This window comes from Astyanax mexicanus, chromosome 11 (genome assembly GCF_023375975.1).
Source record: "Astyanax mexicanus isolate ESR-SI-001 chromosome 11, AstMex3_surface, whole genome shotgun sequence".
Lineage (NCBI taxonomy): Eukaryota > Metazoa > Chordata > Actinopteri > Characiformes > Acestrorhamphidae > Astyanax > Astyanax mexicanus.
This window is the reverse complement of record NC_064418.1, coordinates 51,308,266-51,327,203: the sequence shown is the minus strand read 5'-3', so window position 1 is coordinate 51,327,203 and position 18,938 is coordinate 51,308,266. Positions and strand designations below refer to the sequence as shown.

Below are 18,938 nucleotides of genomic sequence, written 5' to 3'. Positions count from 1 at the left end.
AATAATTTACTTTTCTAAATAATGATAAAATAGAAGGACAGGTAGCATACCTTCAACATCAAGAGATACGGTGCAAGAGATGGATCCTTGTTGATTGGTGGCTCTGATTTGGTACACGGCTACATCATTCTCATCAGCGTTACTGATAACAAGTTGGTAGTATCCGCCCTTGAATTCCTGGACCTTGATTTTCTCTCCATCTGGTAAGATTTCTTTGCCACTCTTGTACCATTTAACCACTGGTTTGGGATGGCCAACAACCTTTGTGACAAACGTTGCATTGGCTTTATATTTGACGCACATGTCTCTCAGCTCCTCTCTGAAGAATGGAGCACGAGGTGCTACATCTGATTTTGGAACAACTGGTTCTGAAATCTCGCTCCAGTCGCTCTCCCCACCGATGTTCTCACATTTGACACGGAATTCATATTCAAAGCCTTCAATCAGGCCTTTGACTGTGTAATGAGTCTCGTGAATTTCTTCTGTTGTGACAGAAATCCATTTGTTTTGTTTCTTTTCTCTCTTATCCAGGAAGTAGTTCTTAATCTTGGCACCTCCATCGCTGGTTGGTGGTTTCCAGGAAACAACGCAAGAATCCTTGGTGACAGCACTGACAACTGGCTGTTGTGGGATTCCAGGTTTTTCTGCAAAATAATAATAGAACATAATACATTTAGACTATGTGCATTGCTAATTTTTAATTTTGTTATTCATTCTGATACTCATATAGTATAGCACACAATCAAATTTAAATATGTCATTTACCGTATGGACTCTTGATAATGAGAACAGCGGGAATCTCCAAGGACTCGCTGATACCATACTGATTCTGTGCAGAAACACGGAAGTAGTATCCTGCACTCTCAATTAGGTTTGGAATGCGGCAAATGGTTCCTGGGACCGACGATGACACGAGATGCCACTGCTCGCCCTCCTTTGCCTCACGTTTTTCTACGATGTAGTTTGTGATCATTGACCCGCCATCATCCTTGGGTGGTTTCCAGCTAATGATCACAGAGTTCTTCAAGAGAGCATCAACAACAATTGGTCCTTCAGGAATCAGAGGTTTGTCTGGAATGAGAGTAAAAGTGTTTAGAGTCAGTCAATACACAAAATGTATGATTTGAATTGATTTTTGTTTAAGTTTCTGCATTTAGCAGTATATATTTTAACATATTATAATCTTAATTTACCTTGGATTTCAACCCGAAGCACTGTCTCAACCGTGCCAAATTTGTTGCTCATCTGCACCTTGTATCTGCCAGCGTTTGTCTTGCGCTGCACATTTCTGACAACCAGATGAGTATAATTCTCAGTGTTTTCAATAATAACATTCTCTGATGGATTCAGAGGTTTCTTGCCGTAGAACCACATGATTTGTGGAATAGGACGGCCAATGTAGACGACGTGGAGACGCAGACTTGTTCCGCAACCTGCATAGTATTTCTCCTTCAGTGGGAATCCAGGATGGAACTGTGGTGCAGCCTGCAAACGGAGCTTGCCGGTAGTTTCAATCTCTCCAGCCTCGTTGATGGCTCTGCAAATGTACAGACCTTCGTCTTCCTGTTCATCAGTTAGCACTGTTAGAGAATGGTTTCGGCCGTCAGAGCTCATCTTGTATTTACGACTCTGGGTCAGCTCCTTTCCATATCTGTACCACTTGATTTCTGGAAGAGGCCTTCCAATAATCTGGCATGCCAAGGTTCCAGATTCTCCTAGTTTAGTGATGGTATCCTTCATCTCTTCCTTCAGGCTTGGGGCCTCACCAACTGTAGAGGAGACAAAACATGATATATTGTTTTGCATAACCAAATTTCTGTACCATCATACCATGTCTACCATAAATTCATTCAAGACAAATAAAAATATCACCATAAAACAAGCCAGATGTCACTTAAACCTACCGCTCAGTTTGGTTTTGATGCCCATGGCAGTTCTACGAGGTCTGCTCAGTCCGGTTTCGTTTTCAGCCAAGACTCTAAATTCATACTCTGTCGCCTCCATGAGACCGCCCATTGTGAACTGCCGGTCCTTTGAACGTTCCTTGTTGCATTTCTTCCAGGCACTTTCACCTGCCTGTCTGAATTCAATCCAGTATCCCAGGATTTCTTTGCCGCCATCGGTTTCAGGACGCAGCCAGTGAATAGTGATGCTATCCTTGGTAACGGAGATGATGTCAATGTCGCCTGGCTGACTTGGTTTATCTATTGTGAGAATGAGAGAATAAATTTCATGTATTATTACGATGAAGTCATTGAAGTCTTTGATATTTACTATACCTGTTCATCAAAATATGAATATATGATTACTTACCGAATGGATCTTTGCATACAACTGCTTCAGATACAGGTCCAGCCTCGCTTTGGCCAATGTCATTCTGGGCAATCACTCGGAATTGGTACTCTGCATCAGGGATGAGTCCAGTGAGGGTATACATAGTTGTAGTTATATGAGTCTTGTTGTGACGCACCCACTTCTCAGTGGACATCTCTCTTCTCTCAACATAGTATCCAGTGACACGAGAGCCACCATCATCCTTTGGCCTTGACCACGACAGACCAACAGTGGTCTTTGTGACGTCCATGATTTCTGGTGGGAAGCTGGGAGGCTCTGGTGGACCTTTTTTGAAAAAAGTAAAGAACATTTATTAAGATCAGAATTACTGCATTTAAGATATTTATGATCAATGCGTTAAATAAAGTTAAATAAATGTGTGTATACTTACATAGAGCAGTCTTTGGAATAACAGATTCATCTGATTTCAGGGATCTACTGATTCCAAACTGGTTCTCTGCTGAAATTCTAAAGTGGTACTCCACATTCTCTTTCAGTCCCTTGACCACCAGGGATGTGTCAACCACACGAGAGTCCACGGTGTACCAGGCTGCCTTCGGTACCTCACGCCTCTCCACAATGTAGCCAAGGATGTCAGAGCCACCATCATCTGAAGGTGGTCTCCAGCTCACCCTAACAGAACGAGCCTGAATGTCATCGAATTCCAGTGGACCTTCAGGTGGATCTGGACGACCGATAACTTTAACCTTGATGTATGCTGCTTTCTTTCCACATTTGTTCTCCAACACCAGATCGTAGGTGCCGGTGTCATCCCGATGGGATTCCTTGATCACCAGTTCGGTGCGCTCCTCACTGGTGGCAATCATAGCTCTGTGAGAAATATCACGGCCGTCCTTTGTCCACTTGCATGTTGGGTATGGTTTCCCCTTAATTGGCACAGAAAGTCTGACGGCACCACCTTGTCTGACGATGTAGCCCTCCTGGTATTTCTTTTCCAGCTCGAAATCGGGATATTCTGAAACGTCAGTATATTAGATATATTAGTGCATTTGTTCACAACTTGTATAACAAAGTATTTAGATAAGAATCTGTACTTGATGCTAACATAGATGCTATCATAGCTCTTCTTTTAGTCTTACCAAGCATCTCTGTGACTTTGACCACTCCTGGAAGCTCAGCTGGTTCTCCAGCTCCACCAGCATTGCATGCCATAACACGGAATCGGTACTCGGCACCCTGTGGCATGTGGGTCAGTGTGTACTCGCAAATCTTTGTTGGTGTTGTGTTGCACTTGGTCCATTCTACCTGGTCAACCTTCTGCATTTCAATCAGGTAACCAGTAACAATGGCGCCTCCCTCTTCCTCTGGTGGAGACCATGCCAGAGACACAGATGTCCTGGTGGTATCTGTAACTCTTGGGTTCAATGGTATGCCAGGTGGTTCTGTTGAGAGGAAACATTTAAAACACTGTTTAAAACAAAAAAAAAAAACATTGAGATTGAGTTGTATCATCAAATGTTTGATTTGTTGACAAGTTTTCCATTCACCAAGTCAGTAACTAATCTTCTTTGTGTACATACCGATGGGATCCATTGCGATCATTGGTTTGGAGGTCAAGCTTGGTTTGCCAGTGCCTCTGGAGTTGATAGCCGTCACTCTATATTCATATTCAAGACCTTCAATAAGTCCTGTAGATCTGTATCTTGTCATGGTAACTGGATTCTTATTGATGCGCAGCCATCTGTCAGATCCAGCTTCTTTACGCTCAATGATGTAGCCGGCCACTGAAGAGCCACCATCGCTCTCTGGTGGTTTCCAGGTCAGTGTCATGCCATCGTGAGACACGTCTAAGATTTCTGGCGTGCTTGGTGCACTTGGAACAGCTGTGAAAAATGAACATGAGATTAATAAAAATGCTTCTCAATTATTTTAAAACGTATTCACGATATGCAATGTACAATATATGCATTTTATATTTAAGAACTTACTCTTATCACTCTTGCATTCAACAACTTCAGACTGAAGGAAGCCGCCAATGCCGAAGCGATTGGTTGCAGCCACACGGAACACGTATTCTGTTCCTTCACTCAGTCTGGTAAATTTGAACGTGGGTCTTGTGACCGACTCGGAAACAGGCAACCATCCAGGACGGTGAGCATCACGCTGTTCAACAACGTAACCGCTGACATTGGCGCCACCATCCTTCTCTGGTGGTTCCCAGCTACATGTAACCGATGTGCCGTCGACTTCATCGATATTCATTGGCCCAACAGGGATGCCAGGTTTGTCTACAAGGAAAATATATTTGGTTACTTTCACTTGCTCTCAGTACTTCTTACTTTCAGTAATTCTTAAAAGTAACTCTCATATAGATACAGTAAGATCATTTGAAATAACTTAAGATGACAAAAAGTTACTCACCGAGAATGATGACTTTAATGATTTCTCTAGCCTGTCCCGTGACGTTCTTCACTTCAAGTGTGTAGTTGCCAGTGTCATCTATTGTTGTTTCACGAACTGTCAGTTTAGTGAATTTAGCAGTCGTCTCGATCTTGATGCGGTCGAGCGTGTCCTTCATCTTAACGCCACCGAAGAACCATGAGCAAACTGGTGCGGGCCTTCCTTTAATGGGAATGTTGAGCACAATTGGCTTACCAGCAGGAACGTTGACAATCTTTTGAGGAATGCCAGCAAGGTCGATCTTTGGCTTATCTGTAAAAAAAAAAGCAAATGATGTATGAGCCTACATGGGGCATATAGAGGTATTTGCTTTGCTGTATTATTATTTGACTGATATGAACTTTGAATAACGTGTAGATGTTGCTTACCTCTCTGTTCTTGAATAGTTATAGGTGTCATCAGGTCTCTGGGCTCGCTGAGGCCTCGGCTGTTCTCAGCTCTGATTCTGAACAGGTATTGCTCATTCTCAGTCAGGGAGGCAATGGTGTGCTGGGAAACTGCTGCCCTCACGTGAGCAACGTTCATCCATCTGTCAGTTCCCGTCTTGCAGGCTTCAATAACAAAACCGCTAAGTCTGCTGCCGCCATCGTGAAGTGGTTTCTCCCATCCGAGGATGACGGTGGATTTTGTAATGTCAATGACCTGCAAATCTTGAGGAACAGATGGAACTTCACATACCAGTACAGATTCGCTGATTTCACAAGGCTCTCCAACGCCGTAGATGTTCTCAGGCAATACTCTGAAGAAATATCTGGTTCCCTCCTCTAATCCAGTGATTCTGTACAGTGTCTTCTTGCACTCATTCGTCACAGTCTTGTAGGATTTCATTGATGCTTCTCGTTTTTCAATAACGTAGTTGTTGATCGGAGCTCCTCCGTCAATAGTGGGCACATCCCATGTAATGACGACGGATTCTTTGGTGTAATCCTTGACGTAGACCGCACCGCAAGGTCCAGGAGTGTCTGAAATGTATAGTAACATATGTTAGATTTTAATTTCCACAGCGACTTTAGTCAAACTGAACAGTTGATAAACTGATAAATATACATGGAGATATGAATATCTTACCGTAGATCTTGACAAGAATGGTAATTATCTTCTTGCCAGATGGATTTTCAGCTTCAATTGTGTATTTTCCAGCATCGTAACGGTGCACCTTCTCTACTGTCAAAGCTGTAGTGTTCTCTGTTGTATCGATGAATCCGCGGGACTGGAGGTCGATGCCGGTCTTTCTCCAGGTAATAACTGGCAGTGGTCTTCCAAGTATAGTTGCAGTCAGATGTAAAGTGCTGCCGGCTCTCAGGCAAACGGTCTTCCTCAGGTCTTCAGGCAATTCAATATCAGGAATTTCTGAAAATAATGCATTTAAATAAGTTTAATATACATTTCTTACATGCGAGATGGTGCCGAGCATGGATACCGTGTTGAAAGCACGCTTAAGAGCTTTCAACAGTGCAACTGTGTGCATATAGTGTAACTTATGAATGGAATTCTAGCTTTTCTATATGTCTGTTTTTATTTTGTGTGTTTCTGCTATATAAGCCCTATTCGGACGGGATTAGTGTCTCAGGGGGATGTCTGTGAAAAATATTTCACACTTCTACTCAGTGAGAAAACCCCTGCATCCGGACTGCAATTGAAAAAACAGGAGGACCAGTGAGTTTTTAGGATTTCTCGGTCACATGACATCACAGCGTTCAGTAGCTCCTCCATTTCCACTCATTGTTTCCAATTTCCATGGAATTACATTGCGCGGGAGTGGACAAATAGCTATTTTATTAAACGCAAGGTGAAAAAACTAAAATCTCAGACGGGGATAAAATTACAGAGGACCCCCATAAAAGAGAAAATTACCCCAGAACCCCCTGAGAAACTAATCCCATCCAGATTGGGTTTAAGAGATACCTAGCACCTGTTCGTTTTCTAGGACTGTTTTTTTGTATATTTTGTGCTGTATGTTTTCGTAACCTCACTGTAGAGTTCTACCCTATGCCTCACCATAAGCTTTTTAAAGCACATATATGACATACATCCTGATGCTGATGCACTTCACAAATCCACTTTGAAACATTAAATGACGGATCTGGTTTAAATCTTACCGACTCTCTCTGATGGAGCAGTCTGCACACTTCCTTCGCTGAACTCTCCAGTGCCCATTTTGTTCACTGCAGCGACTCTGAAGCTGTACTTCTTGTTGCTGGTCAGACCAGCTGCAGTGTACTCAGTAATGGTCAGGATCTTCTGGGTGGCTCTGTACCATTGTTCTGTTCCTTCCTCCAGAATCTCAACAATGTAGCCTGTGACATCTGAACCGCCATCGTACATGGGTCTGGTCCAGGTCATGGAGATGCTGTGTTTGGTGGAGTCTTTGATGCGAGGAGTTGATGGAGGAGCTGGAGTATCTGTAATAAAACAAGGAATAAAAAAATAGACCGTCATCACAGTGTGCAAACTAGGAAATCAACAGTGTCCAAAAATAGTAGACTATGAATTCCAGTGTTGACTAATCGTTCATTTTTTAACTGCTTGGTCACCAAAAGTTACCATAAATCACAGACACAACATATTACATATTTAATCTCTAAATATCATGAGATTTCACATTTATATTTTTTAAATGGGCATTTAAATCCTATGATCAGCTGTTTGTATATTTTTAAAGTGATTGAGAAAGATTAATACAGGAACGGAAGCTAAAATAATAATTGACTGATCAACTAATTAGAATAAATTATCACCAGATTATCAAATCAATGAAAAAAATATGAAAATAATCATTTGTTTCAGCTTTAGGGCTGATAAATTACACAGATACTCACATGTTGGCTCCCTGCAGAGGACGTATTCAGATGCATCGCTCGGCAGGCTAGTGCCAGCTGCATTAACCGCCGCAACGCGGAACTGGTACTCGCTTCCCTCCAGCAGACCGGTGATCTTCAGTCTGGTGTCGTAGATGGTGAAGGTTTTGTTGACCCTCGTCCATCTCACGCTGCTCTTCTCGCGTTTATCCACCAAGTAGTTTTTGATTTCACTTCCGCCATCACTCTCAGGCTTCAGCCACTCAATAATCACATGCTGCTTTCCGACAGCAGTGATGTCTGGTGCTCCAGGAGGCGTTGGGGCAGCTAGAGAAACAATGGAAGAACGTTATTAGAAAGTTAGGTTACACAAAAAGTATATAGGTTTAGCATCGCCATCACAATGCAATTTGGTTGCAGTAGTATATTTTTAAGCACAATCCAATCCAACTTTATTTATATAGCACTTTAACACTTTGAAAAAAGACAAAACAAAGTGCTGTACATAAAATAAAATAAAAAAATAGCAATATCAGAATGAAATACAAAAAAAAACTCTTTATACTCTTAAGAGTACTCAAAACTCTACAGTTAAAAATGACTAAAATATTTTTCAGTTTTCAGTGTTTCAATAATGCTAGGGTATTAATTACCTTAAAATATAATGATATAATGATGTTATTTTATGGCAGTATCTCCCACCCCTAGCAATAGTCGCATGGCAGGACATGTAATGCATCAACTTGCTTGATTCCAAAGAAAATATAAATAAAATATAGTTAACCATATTCAATGACAAATCTTCCTAATATACTGTCATTTATTTGATGCTAAACTTGAGCAAACAGAGATGTCAAGTAATAAAGTACAAATACTTGGTTATGTCAGTTAAGTTAAATTTAGGTTATCTACACTTTACTGGACTAACTGTTATAATGTTATCTTTTACATTGTCTTTAATAATGTAGCAATATGTATCACAAAACAACAAAGTATTGCAATATCTTTTGCAATAATCTGAGTTATGTACAGTACTTACTGTATGCATTTCTTGCGATGACTGGCTCGGACTCGAGTGGTACACCAGCTCCGTATTTGTTGACTCCCCTCACGCGGAAGATGTATTCGTTGTTCTTGATTAGTTTTGAACTGACGCATGACAGAGTCTTGCATTCGGTTTCCATCACGACCCAGTTGAGTCTGCTGGTCTCACGCCTGTCAACGATGTAGTGAGTGACACGATCTCCACCATCTTCAACAGGTAACTTCCAGGAGACTGTGCATTTTTCCTCTGTGACTCTGCTGATTGCGATTGTGCCCTCTGGAGGCCCAGGTGTGTCTGTAATTAAACAGGTAAAAGAAGAGTTTTATAAGTTTGGTAAAAAGCTTAAACATGCATTGGTTAAGATACGTTCATTATGAAAAGTCACAGAATCATTGGATTCTTACCGAGAACTTTAACAAGGACAGCAGCAGTCTTGGTTCCACTGGCATTCTTTACTGTCAAGATATATTTGCCAGTGTCGTTTCTGTCACAGGACTTGATGATGGCCATAGCTCTTGTGCTGGTATATGTCAGCGAGTATTTGTCACCAGGCTCCAGCTCCTTATCAGCCTTGGACCAGAAGACCTTGGGCTCAGGTTTACCTCCTACTGCAGCATCAAGGACAAGGTCTGATCCAGCCCTGATGGTGACTGTCTCACCGATGAGTTTGCTGTCTAATTCAGCCCTCGGTGGTGCTGAAAGAGATAAACATAAATAATGAGCATTAGATCAGTATTTGAGAATATTAGGCTATATAATCGTAAATAACCATTTGTAAATATTGTCTTACTGTATTCATCTTTGCACGTGATTGGCCCGGTTGATTCAGAAGGCACGCTGTGGACTCCTGCACCATTTCTAGCAATGACACGGAATTCGTACACTCCGCCTTCGTCGAGTGAAGCAATAGTGAAGACGTTTTCTGTAATCGTGGTGTAGTTGCACTTCAACCAACGAGTTTCATCTTCATCAGCGGATGCCTTGCGTTCAACTACGTATCCCACAATCTTGCTGCCACCATCATTAAATGGTGTAGACCACTTGATGGAAACTGAGGATCTTGTTATGTCGTAAACTTCCGGTTTGCCTGGTGGGTCTAAGAGAAGGAAAAAAAACAAAATCAGTGTTTACTATTTGCCACATCTGCAAGAAAAGAAATATGATTCTAAAACAATGTCCTATTATTTTCCCAATTAATAATTATTAAAATAATACATACCAACTGGATTCAAAGCCAGTACTGGTCTTGAGGCTTCGCTGGCTTTGCTCAGGCCAGCAATGTTCATTGCGTAAACTCTGAACTGATACTCAAGTCCCTCAATGAGAGTGGAGACCTTGTAGTGACACTCAAGGCATGGGATTTTGTTTTCCCGAACCCACAAGATGGTGTTGCGCTCCTTCTTCTCAATCCAGTATCCAGTCACCTGGCTTCCACCATCGTGATATGGCACATCCCATTTAATGGCAATGGCGGTGGCAGACACTGATACTACGTCTGGGCGGGTTGGTGGACTTGGTGGGACTGTAAAAATAAAAAAGAGAATGTTTCTTGAATATTTGGAAAACATTTAAATGAATCAAATGAAATATATTAAATTAATATGATTAATATACAATATGATTATGATTAACACTTACTGAATGGATGCTCAGCAACAATGGCTTGTGACTCAATGGGCTTGCTGACGCCGAATTTGTTCTCTGCACAGACACGGAAGGTGTACTCCATGTATTTGGTCAGGTGGGTAACTCTGATGGTTGTGCGTTTCACGCTCGAGTTGACAACCTGCCAGGAGGTTTGTCCAGATTCACGTTTCTCCACTATGTAGTTGGTGATTTCAGTTCCGCCATCATCTGTGGGCTCGGTCCATGTCAACGTGCAAGACTCTGATGAAACTCCTGAAATTTCGACTGGGCCGACTGGAGGGTTAGGTCTTCCGAAGACGATCACAGTAATAGTGAATGTCTTCGCTCCAGCGGCGTTCTCCAAAGTGAGGTAATATTTACCACTGTCGCCTCTCTTGGAGTCTTTGACTGTCAGGGTGGTTCTTTCTTGTGAAGTCTTGATGGAGACTCTGTCTGTTTCCTTGAGTTTCATTTCCTCAAGCTTCCATGTCACCTTCGGAGCTGGTCTGCCACTAATGGGAATATCGATGGCGAAGGAGCTGCCAGTCTTACAGGTAATAAGCTGTTTGTTGATACCACTAAGGTCGGCAGTCGGTTCAATGCGAGGTTCTTTGACGATGACAGAAGTGAGAGCATCTCTTGGATAGCTTACTCCAGTGTCGTTTTGGGCTTTGACGCGGAACTCGTACTCTGTGTTCTCGACCAAGCCCTCGAGGACCATCTTCAAGGACTTAGTCTGCCCACCAACAACCCAGCGATCAGAGCCTTTCTTTCTCGTCTCAACGATGTAACCTGTGATGCGGCTTCCGCCATCATGTTCAGGTTTCATCCATACCAAGCTGGCGGTTGTAGCTGTGGTGTCGATAACGTCCAGTCTCTTGGGTGGCGCTGGCTCTTCAGTTGCAATGATGGGCTCGGACATTTCATAAGGCTCACCTTGGCCGTACTGATTTTCAGCGATGACTCTGAAGAAATATGCTACGCCGACAGCAAGGTTTGTTACTCTAAGAATTTGTCTGCTGCACTTGAGACTGAGCTCTTGCCAACTCAAGCGACTCGCTTCGCGTTTTTCAACAATGTAGTGATGAACGCGAGCGCCACCATCATTTGATGGAGCATCCCACATAAGAGTCAGAGCTCCTCTTGTCACATCTTTGAATGAGATAGGACCAGGTGGTCCAGGCGTGTCTAGCACTTTCACTGTTAATGTTATGGCTTTACGTCCACTGTTGTTCTCAAGAGACAGAGTGTATTTGCCAGCATCATATCTGGTACAGTTTTCAATGGTCAAAGTGCTGAATGTTTCTGTAGTATTAATATCTACCATCACACCCAGTTCTCCATCTGCCTTTGTCCAGGTAGCCAGGGGAGCAGGTTTTCCACGGAAAGGAATGTGAAGAGTAACAGTTCCTCCGTTCTTGACAATATGTGTCTGTTTGAAGTCTGCATCGATGTCGATCTCTGGCGATGTAAGTCTATCAAGTGCCTGCACTGCGTTTGGAATCTCAGACGTTTCTCCTTTTCCGGCACCGTTAACGGCGCAAACACGGAACTTGTACTCTTCACCTGGTTCCAGATCTGTGACCGTGTACCTTGTTTGAATGCAGGTTTGAGTGTTGACTCTGTGCCATTCCTCAAGACTTGCCTTGCACATCTCAATTATGTAGCCGATGATCTGCATACCACCATCAAAGACTGGTTTGGTCCATTCCAGAGTGATTGAGGTCTTTGTTGAGTCGATGACTTTCACTAATGTTGGTGCGCTAGGAGAACTTGTAGGTTCTCTGCACTTGAACAGTCTTGAGGTGCCACTTGGAGGTCCAACGCCAGCACCGTTTTCAGCCATAACACGGAACTCGTATTCATATCCTTCAGTCAAGTGTGTAACTCTGTGCCTCAGCTCGGTGATCGGCCTCTTTGCTGAAACCTTAATCCAGCGCAAGCTTTTCTTTTCTCTTCTTTCAAGGATGTAGTGCTTGATCTCATTTCCACCATCAAATCTTGGTCTTGTCCAGCACAAAGTGATGCTGTCTCCTGTTACATGTGTGCAGTCAGGTGTTCCTGGAGCATCTGGTACAGCTGTAAAGAAGTAAAACCACATTTTAGACAAACAGGTTTACACAAAAAGGTCATACGCAAGTAATAATAATAATCATATAATAAACTTACTGTATTGCATTTTAGCAACAATTTCATCTGATTCCAGTGGTTTGCCAACGCCAAACTTGTTCACAGCAGAAACACGGAACTGGTACTCATTGCCCTTAATCAGATTGGTGGCATTGAAGGAACAGGCTTCGCACTTGGATGTGACAAGTGCCCAGGAAATTCTGGAGGTTTCACGCTTCTCAATCACATAGTGAGTGATGGGGGCACAGCCGTCATTTTCTGGAGGACTCCACCACAGTGTAGCCTTCTCAGCGGAGATGTTTGTGAAGCGAAGTGGGCCCTCAGGTGGTCCAGGTGTATCTGCATCAGTCAAAAACAAAATTAGCTATGCACTCATTTGACATGTTTTTTTTTTAACTATAAAATATTCAACAAATGTTCATATACATAAAAAAATGCAACAAACCTTGCACTCTGACAAGAACATCCTCCTTCCTTGTTCCAGAGCTGTTCTTGGCTTCAACAGTGTAGATTCCACGGTTGTCACGATCAGCATCTCTAAGGAAGAGTGAGCTTGAACCAATGATGGTTGTGATGTCAACAAGCATTTTGTCGAGTTCTTTTCCATCCTTGTACCATGCAACTTGGGGTACAGGTCGGCCACTGATTGTGCAGCTCAGTTTGATGTTTTCACCAGCCTTGATTGTCAGAGACCTTTCAGCAGTGAACTGAATCTCGGGAATGACTGAAAAATAAAAACATCAGATCAGTCTTTCTGCATGTGCATAAAGTGTGAAATATATATTATACGCTAAAGCTATGCTAATAAACTATTTGTACAGTACATACTGTACATAATTTTTGTACATCATATACACATACCACTTTCATCCTTGGTCATGATGTAGCCGGATGACTGCGATGGAGGACTGACGGTTCCAACAGCGTTCCTGGCAATGACCCTGAATTCAAAACGGTCACCACAAGCAAGGCCTGTCACTGTGAACTGGCATTCACTGATGTCAATGAAGTTGCATCTCAGCCAGCGTGCTCTTCCTTGGCGCCTCTCAACGCTGTATGCCACAATCTTACTGCCTCCATCACGTTTGGGTGGCTCCCACTGAAGTGTGACGGAATCTCTGGTAACATCAATACAGTTTGGTGTGCCAGGAGGGTCTAAACAACGAAACAGATAAGAATAAATAGAATTAATCGTTAAAGTTAATGTTCCCTTGGGTTGTGTTGAGAATTATTCATTGTAAATGGGAAAAAACAAAAACAAAATGAAAACCAAGACTCACCGACTGGAGAAATTGCAAGTTTGTGCTTGCTCTGTTCACTGACTGGACTCAGTCCAGCATTGTTCTCTGCATACACTCTGAATGAATATTCCAGGCCTTCAATGAGACCGATCACTCTGTACTCTTTTCCAGAAATGACATTAGTATTCACTTTGGTCCACAGGAGGCTGTTTCTGTCTTTCTTCTCAAGGTGGTATCCAGTCACCGGAGAGCCGCCATCAAATCCTGGGGCCTCCCATGACACGGTCATGCCGTCGCTTGTGACGTTGAATACGACAGGCTTTCCTGGAGGACCTGGTGGCATGTACTGGTGTTGAGCCATAACATCCGCTGAGGTGAGGGGCTCGCTCATGCCATATTTGTTCTCTGCACGCACTCTGAATTGGTATTCGGTGCCCTTAACCAGGTTGGGTATCTTAAACATGGTCCTGACCACACTTGAACAAACAATCTTCCAAGCTGCTTGAGCAGTTTCGCGTTTCTCCACACTGTAGCAGGTGATTTCTCCACCTCCATCTTCCAGCGGTGGGTTCCAGGAGATGATGATGCTTTGGGCTTTGATTTCATCAAATCGAACAGGACCCACTGGTGCAGTGGGTGGCCCAAGAGTGGTGACTGCGATGTCAAAGAAGTTCTTGACGAGACGATTGTCGAGAACCAGCGTGTATTTGCCTGCATTCTCCTTTCTTGCATTTCTCACAATCATACAGGTTTTGTTGTCTGTCTGTCTGAAACGAACCTGTTCACTTTCCTTCAGTGGAGCGCCATCTTTCAACCAGTGAACTGTTGGTTTGGGTTTGCCCTTGAATGGTAATTCGATATTAATGTTTTGTCCGATACGGACGCTCAGTTCACCGTTAGGATAGTCTATGAGGTTAGCCTCAGGTGGGATAAGGAATTCTTTCACGGTAATCGGTCCAATTTGAGAGAAATCACTGCGACCCTTCTCATTCTTGGCGTATACTTTGAAGATAACTTCGGAGAGTTCTTTAAGATGTGTTACTTCACACGTGCAGCGTCTGCTTGTACCGCCAAGGCTCCAGGTCTCTTCATCTTTGGCTTTCTTTTCAACTATGTACTCAGATATGTGACTGCCTCCATCGTGGTCGGGCTTGGTCCAGGTCAAAGTGACTGAATTATTGGTTGAGTCTGCCAGTGCAAGGTTCTTCACAGGTCCTGGAGTCTCGGTTGCTCTAACAGGGTCTGTGGTCTCGCAGGTATCTCCAGTGCCGTTTTCATTCTCAGCAGATACACGGAAGAAATAGGCAATCTCTTCAGACAGTCCGTCCACCTTGTAGGATGTGTTGGCACATTCTGTTGTTATGATGGAGTACGCCTTCAATTTAGCATCCTTCTTTTCAACGATATAGTTGGTAATGGGAGAGCCACCATCGATAAGGGGAGGTTCCCAGCTCAGAGTGAGTTTACCACGTGTGACGTTTTTCACGACCAGCTTGCTACAAGCCGAAGGTGAGTCCAAGACCTTCAGGGACACAGTAATCGTCTTTGGCTCACCAACTCCGTTTTCAATCTCTAACAGATATTTGCCTGAATCATCGCGAGTGACCTTTGGAATAATGAGTGTTGTTGAATATTCTGTGTTATTAATGGTGTATTTTGCATCGCCGGCAATATTCCTGTCTCCTCGTCTCCACGTCACGTTTGGTGCAGGTCTGCCCTTGAGAGGAATCATGATTTCCACATCTCTTCCAGCCTTTGCCGTATACTGAGTTGACATTGAAATATCAAGATCAACATCAGCTTCCTCTGTTGGAATTGAAGAGAAACAAAACATTTGTTTAGATTTTTCACCAAATCTACTTAACACACATTAAATCATGTTGTAAGAAAAGAAGCAGCACAAACCTAGAATGTCCTTGGCTTGTACTGGTTGAATAATTTCAATTGGACGTCCAACTCCACTACAGTTAACGGCAGAGACGCGGAAGAAGTAGTAGATTCCAGGTTTCAGGTGTGACACCACGTACTCAGTGGTTCTGACCTCACCCTTGGAACTAATAGTGACCCATTCCTTCTCATCAGACTTCATTTGCTCAACTACATAGCTGGTGATTTCACTGCCACCATCGTAAACAGGCTTCACCCATCCAAGGGTAATTGATGTCTTGGTTGAATCAACAACTCTGAGTTTCGTTGGCTCGCTTGGTGGGTCTGAAATAATACATAACAACAGATTTTACTTGACCAATGACCAAGTTATAATACATTAGAATTGTTTTGAAACAAGCTTTGCATGCGGTATTGTACAGATATCATAAAAATACACAAAACAATGTGAATCTTACCGATGGGATCATATGCTTTGTAGAAGATGGATGCGTCAGAGTACTGACCAGCTCCGGCTTTGTTAATTGCACAGACACGATACTGATACTCGTTTCCTTCTGTGAGATTGCTAACTTTCTGTCTAGTGTCACGGATTGTATCCTTGATGACCTTGAACCACTGAAGACTCTTCTTTTCCCGTTTCTCCAGATAATATCCATCAATATCACTGCCGCCATCCAAACTTGGCCTTTCCCATACCACAGTCATTGTTGATCTGGTGATCATGGTGACTTGAGGTTTAGAAGGTTGGCTTGGGGGCACTACAATAATGAAGTCAGATTGTTAGAGTAAATTCATAGAAAATAGTAACGTCATTAAAGAGCAATGACGAAAAATAAAAAATTACTTACCGAAAGAGTTGCGTGCAACGACAGGCTCAGATTCTAAAGGATCTCCAACTCCGTATTTGTTGACTCCGCGGACACGGAAGATGTACTCATTGCCCTTGATCAGCCTTGGAACTGAGACGATGCATTCCTCCAGTTTCTCCGAGATTATGGACCACATGATTCTGCTGCTTTCACGCTTCTCCACAATGTAGTGGGTGACCATCGCACCACCCTCATCAGCTGGAGGATCCCACATGATAGTAATAGTATCTGCTGTGACTTTCTTAAACTGGATTTCTCCATTAGGTGGTCCAGGTTTGTCTGATGGAGAAAAGGAAAATATTGATTAGAACAAATCTGTTTTGTTTTTCAACAAAAGGGAAGTGATCATTCCGATCAGGTCATATGTAACATACCTTGAATCAGGAGTCTGATGGCTGCGTATGCAGAGCCGAGAGAATTCTTTATCTTCAGTTCGTATGTTCCAGTGTTCAGACGTGTAGTATCCCTGATTAAGATGGAGGCAGAATCTGTGGTATTTGAAATGGTGGTCTGAGCTCCAGGCTCCAGTTCTTTTCCATCCTTGTACCATTCAATTGTTGGCTGAGGTTTAGCAATGATGCCGAGTTTAAGTTGGACTGTTGCTCCTGCTTTGTGTTTCACAGTCTCCAGGTACTCCTGAGGAATTTCAATCTCAGGGGCACCATAAGTATCCACACATGTTACTGGTCCAACCGTAGCTGAAGGGTTGCTGACAGATCCCACTGCATTCTTTGCCAATATTTTGAATTTGTAAGATTCATCTTGAGTTAGACCTGTTACTGTGAACTTGGTGTCAGTAACCTTTGTCAAATTGGCTTTGGAATATTTGCCTTTTGGACCATCTTTCTTCAAAATGATGTAGCCAGTCACCCTGCTTCCACCATCATATGCAGGTTTCTGCCAAGCAAGGCTGATAGAATTCTTTGTGATGTCTGTGACACGGACATCAGTTGGAGGTTCTGTAAGAAAACATCGAAAACATCAGAAAGGGTCATAATTAATATCATGATTTTAATTGGTATGTTATGTTTTCTCCCCTCACCCTAAATCTTCCCATATACTCACCACATGCATCGATTGCCAGAACAGCATCGGAAATCTTGCTGATTGGACCAATGCCGGCTGCATTTTCTGCTGCAACCTTGAACTCATAGATCAAGCCAGGGCTGACGTCTGTCACTTTGAAGTGGGTGGCACGAATAACAGTTTTGTTGACCTTCTTCCAGAGGATGCTGTTTTTGTCTTTCATTTGAAGATGGTATCCAAATACATGGCTTCCTCCATCAGAAGCCGGTTCTTTCCAGCTGACAGTAATGCTTTCTCTGGTGACAGCAGTTACCCATGGTGTTGAAGGCGCTTCAGGGATTGCTGAAAAAAGTGCAACAAATATTAGTTGAGACTCGTCATTTAGTCCAATGACAATAAAGTTTAAAATAAAATAAATCATTTTAAATAAGTTTTAATCCAGGAGTGGTAGTTAAGTGGTACTTACTGTATGGCAGATTGACGGTGACGGGTGGAGAATCAATATGTTCACTGATACCGAAGCGATTTTCTGCTCTGATTCTGAACTGATACTCGACTCCAGTGTTCAGCTTCATAATCTTGATTGTGCATCTTGCGACTGCAGATGAAACTTCAACCCAGTTTGCAGTAGTTGTTTCACGTTTCAGGACGACATAGTTAGTGATTGGACTACCACCGTCATAGACAGGAGGAAGCCACTTCAGGCTTACGCTGTCTTCTGTGATGTCACACATCTCGACTGGGCCAACCGGTGGACTTGGTTTGTCCAGTACTACAATATTGATAAAGGATTTGGTGGTTCCACTGGAATTGGAGGCCGTAATGTTGTATCTGCCTGCATCATGAGCGACACTTTCTCGCAGAGTGATGAGGAGACAGTCAGCAGTGACCTCAGAGTTGAACCTCATGGTCGATTTCAGAACCTGGTCATCCTTTGACAGAGATACCTTAGGAAGTGGTTTACCACTAAGAGGAATCTCAACCTTAAGATTGGAACCTGCTTTTACAAAGACGGTATTGTGTTGGAAGTCCTTCATGTTAATTTCAGGTGCCTCTGTGGATGCAGAAGAGAAACAGGGACAAAATCTGATTAATTACCAATTTATTTATACAACTATTAATATTTATAATTTATTTATTATCATATATATTATTATTAAAGGCATGCAAGACCATAACTTACCCAACTGATCCTTAACAAGGACTGGCATAACCATGTCCTTAGGGTCACTGAGGCCAGCATGATTTTCAGCACGAACTCTGAAGAAGTATTCGGCATTCTCTCTCAAACCGTAGACAAAGAAACTAGTTGTTTTAGTGACACCGCATTTAATCCACTTCTGCTGTCCTTTCTCCAAAGCTTCAACCTCGTAACTGGTGATCCTGCTACCGCCATCTTGCTCAGGTTTACTCCAAGCAAGGGAGACGCTGTCTTTTGTCACTTCGGTTACGCACAGTTTTGCAGGTGGACTTGGTTTTTCTAAAAGGAATGATGTGATATTTGGATTAAAATACAATTAGTAAATGCAAATACACATGAGAATTATTTTATTCATGC

General features: G+C 42.8%; 1 protein-coding gene and 1 long non-coding RNA gene across 2 annotated transcripts in view; one reads left to right on the top strand and one right to left on the bottom strand.

Annotated features, from left to right (window-relative positions):
• Window positions 1–18,938, bottom strand: part of ttn.2 (titin, tandem duplicate 2) — a 285,809-nt gene that overhangs the window by 7,622 nt on the left and 259,249 nt on the right. The window contains exons 208-237 of the mRNA XM_049484655.1: window positions 18,564–18,860; window positions 17,847–18,434; window positions 17,420–17,722; window positions 16,729–17,313; window positions 16,334–16,633; window positions 15,941–16,243; window positions 15,501–15,806; window positions 13,635–15,401; window positions 13,216–13,509; window positions 12,800–13,078; window positions 12,394–12,693; window positions 10,237–12,303; window positions 9,818–10,120; window positions 9,389–9,694; window positions 9,003–9,293; window positions 8,593–8,892; window positions 7,575–7,880; window positions 6,855–7,157; window positions 5,824–6,105; window positions 5,124–5,717; window positions 4,717–5,007; window positions 4,284–4,583; window positions 3,876–4,178; window positions 3,435–3,737; window positions 2,726–3,310; window positions 2,314–2,619; window positions 1,905–2,204; window positions 1,194–1,769; window positions 766–1,071; window positions 51–644 (exon numbers count right to left, since the gene is read on the bottom strand). Coding sequence (XP_049340612.1) covers window positions 51–644; window positions 766–1,071; window positions 1,194–1,769; window positions 1,905–2,204; window positions 2,314–2,619; window positions 2,726–3,310; window positions 3,435–3,737; window positions 3,876–4,178; window positions 4,284–4,583; window positions 4,717–5,007; window positions 5,124–5,717; window positions 5,824–6,105; window positions 6,855–7,157; window positions 7,575–7,880; window positions 8,593–8,892; window positions 9,003–9,293; window positions 9,389–9,694; window positions 9,818–10,120; window positions 10,237–12,303; window positions 12,394–12,693; window positions 12,800–13,078; window positions 13,216–13,509; window positions 13,635–15,401; window positions 15,501–15,806; window positions 15,941–16,243; window positions 16,334–16,633; window positions 16,729–17,313; window positions 17,420–17,722; window positions 17,847–18,434; window positions 18,564–18,860 — 13,938 coding nt within the window. The remainder of the gene's footprint in view (window positions 1–50; window positions 645–765; window positions 1,072–1,193; window positions 1,770–1,904; window positions 2,205–2,313; window positions 2,620–2,725; window positions 3,311–3,434; window positions 3,738–3,875; window positions 4,179–4,283; window positions 4,584–4,716; window positions 5,008–5,123; window positions 5,718–5,823; window positions 6,106–6,854; window positions 7,158–7,574; window positions 7,881–8,592; window positions 8,893–9,002; window positions 9,294–9,388; window positions 9,695–9,817; window positions 10,121–10,236; window positions 12,304–12,393; window positions 12,694–12,799; window positions 13,079–13,215; window positions 13,510–13,634; window positions 15,402–15,500; window positions 15,807–15,940; window positions 16,244–16,333; window positions 16,634–16,728; window positions 17,314–17,419; window positions 17,723–17,846; window positions 18,435–18,563; window positions 18,861–18,938) is intronic.
• LOC111194932 (uncharacterized) overlaps window positions 1–18,938 on the top strand; it is a 53,626-nt gene that overhangs the window by 11,722 nt on the left and 22,966 nt on the right. The gene's annotated exons all lie outside the window — the stretch shown is intronic.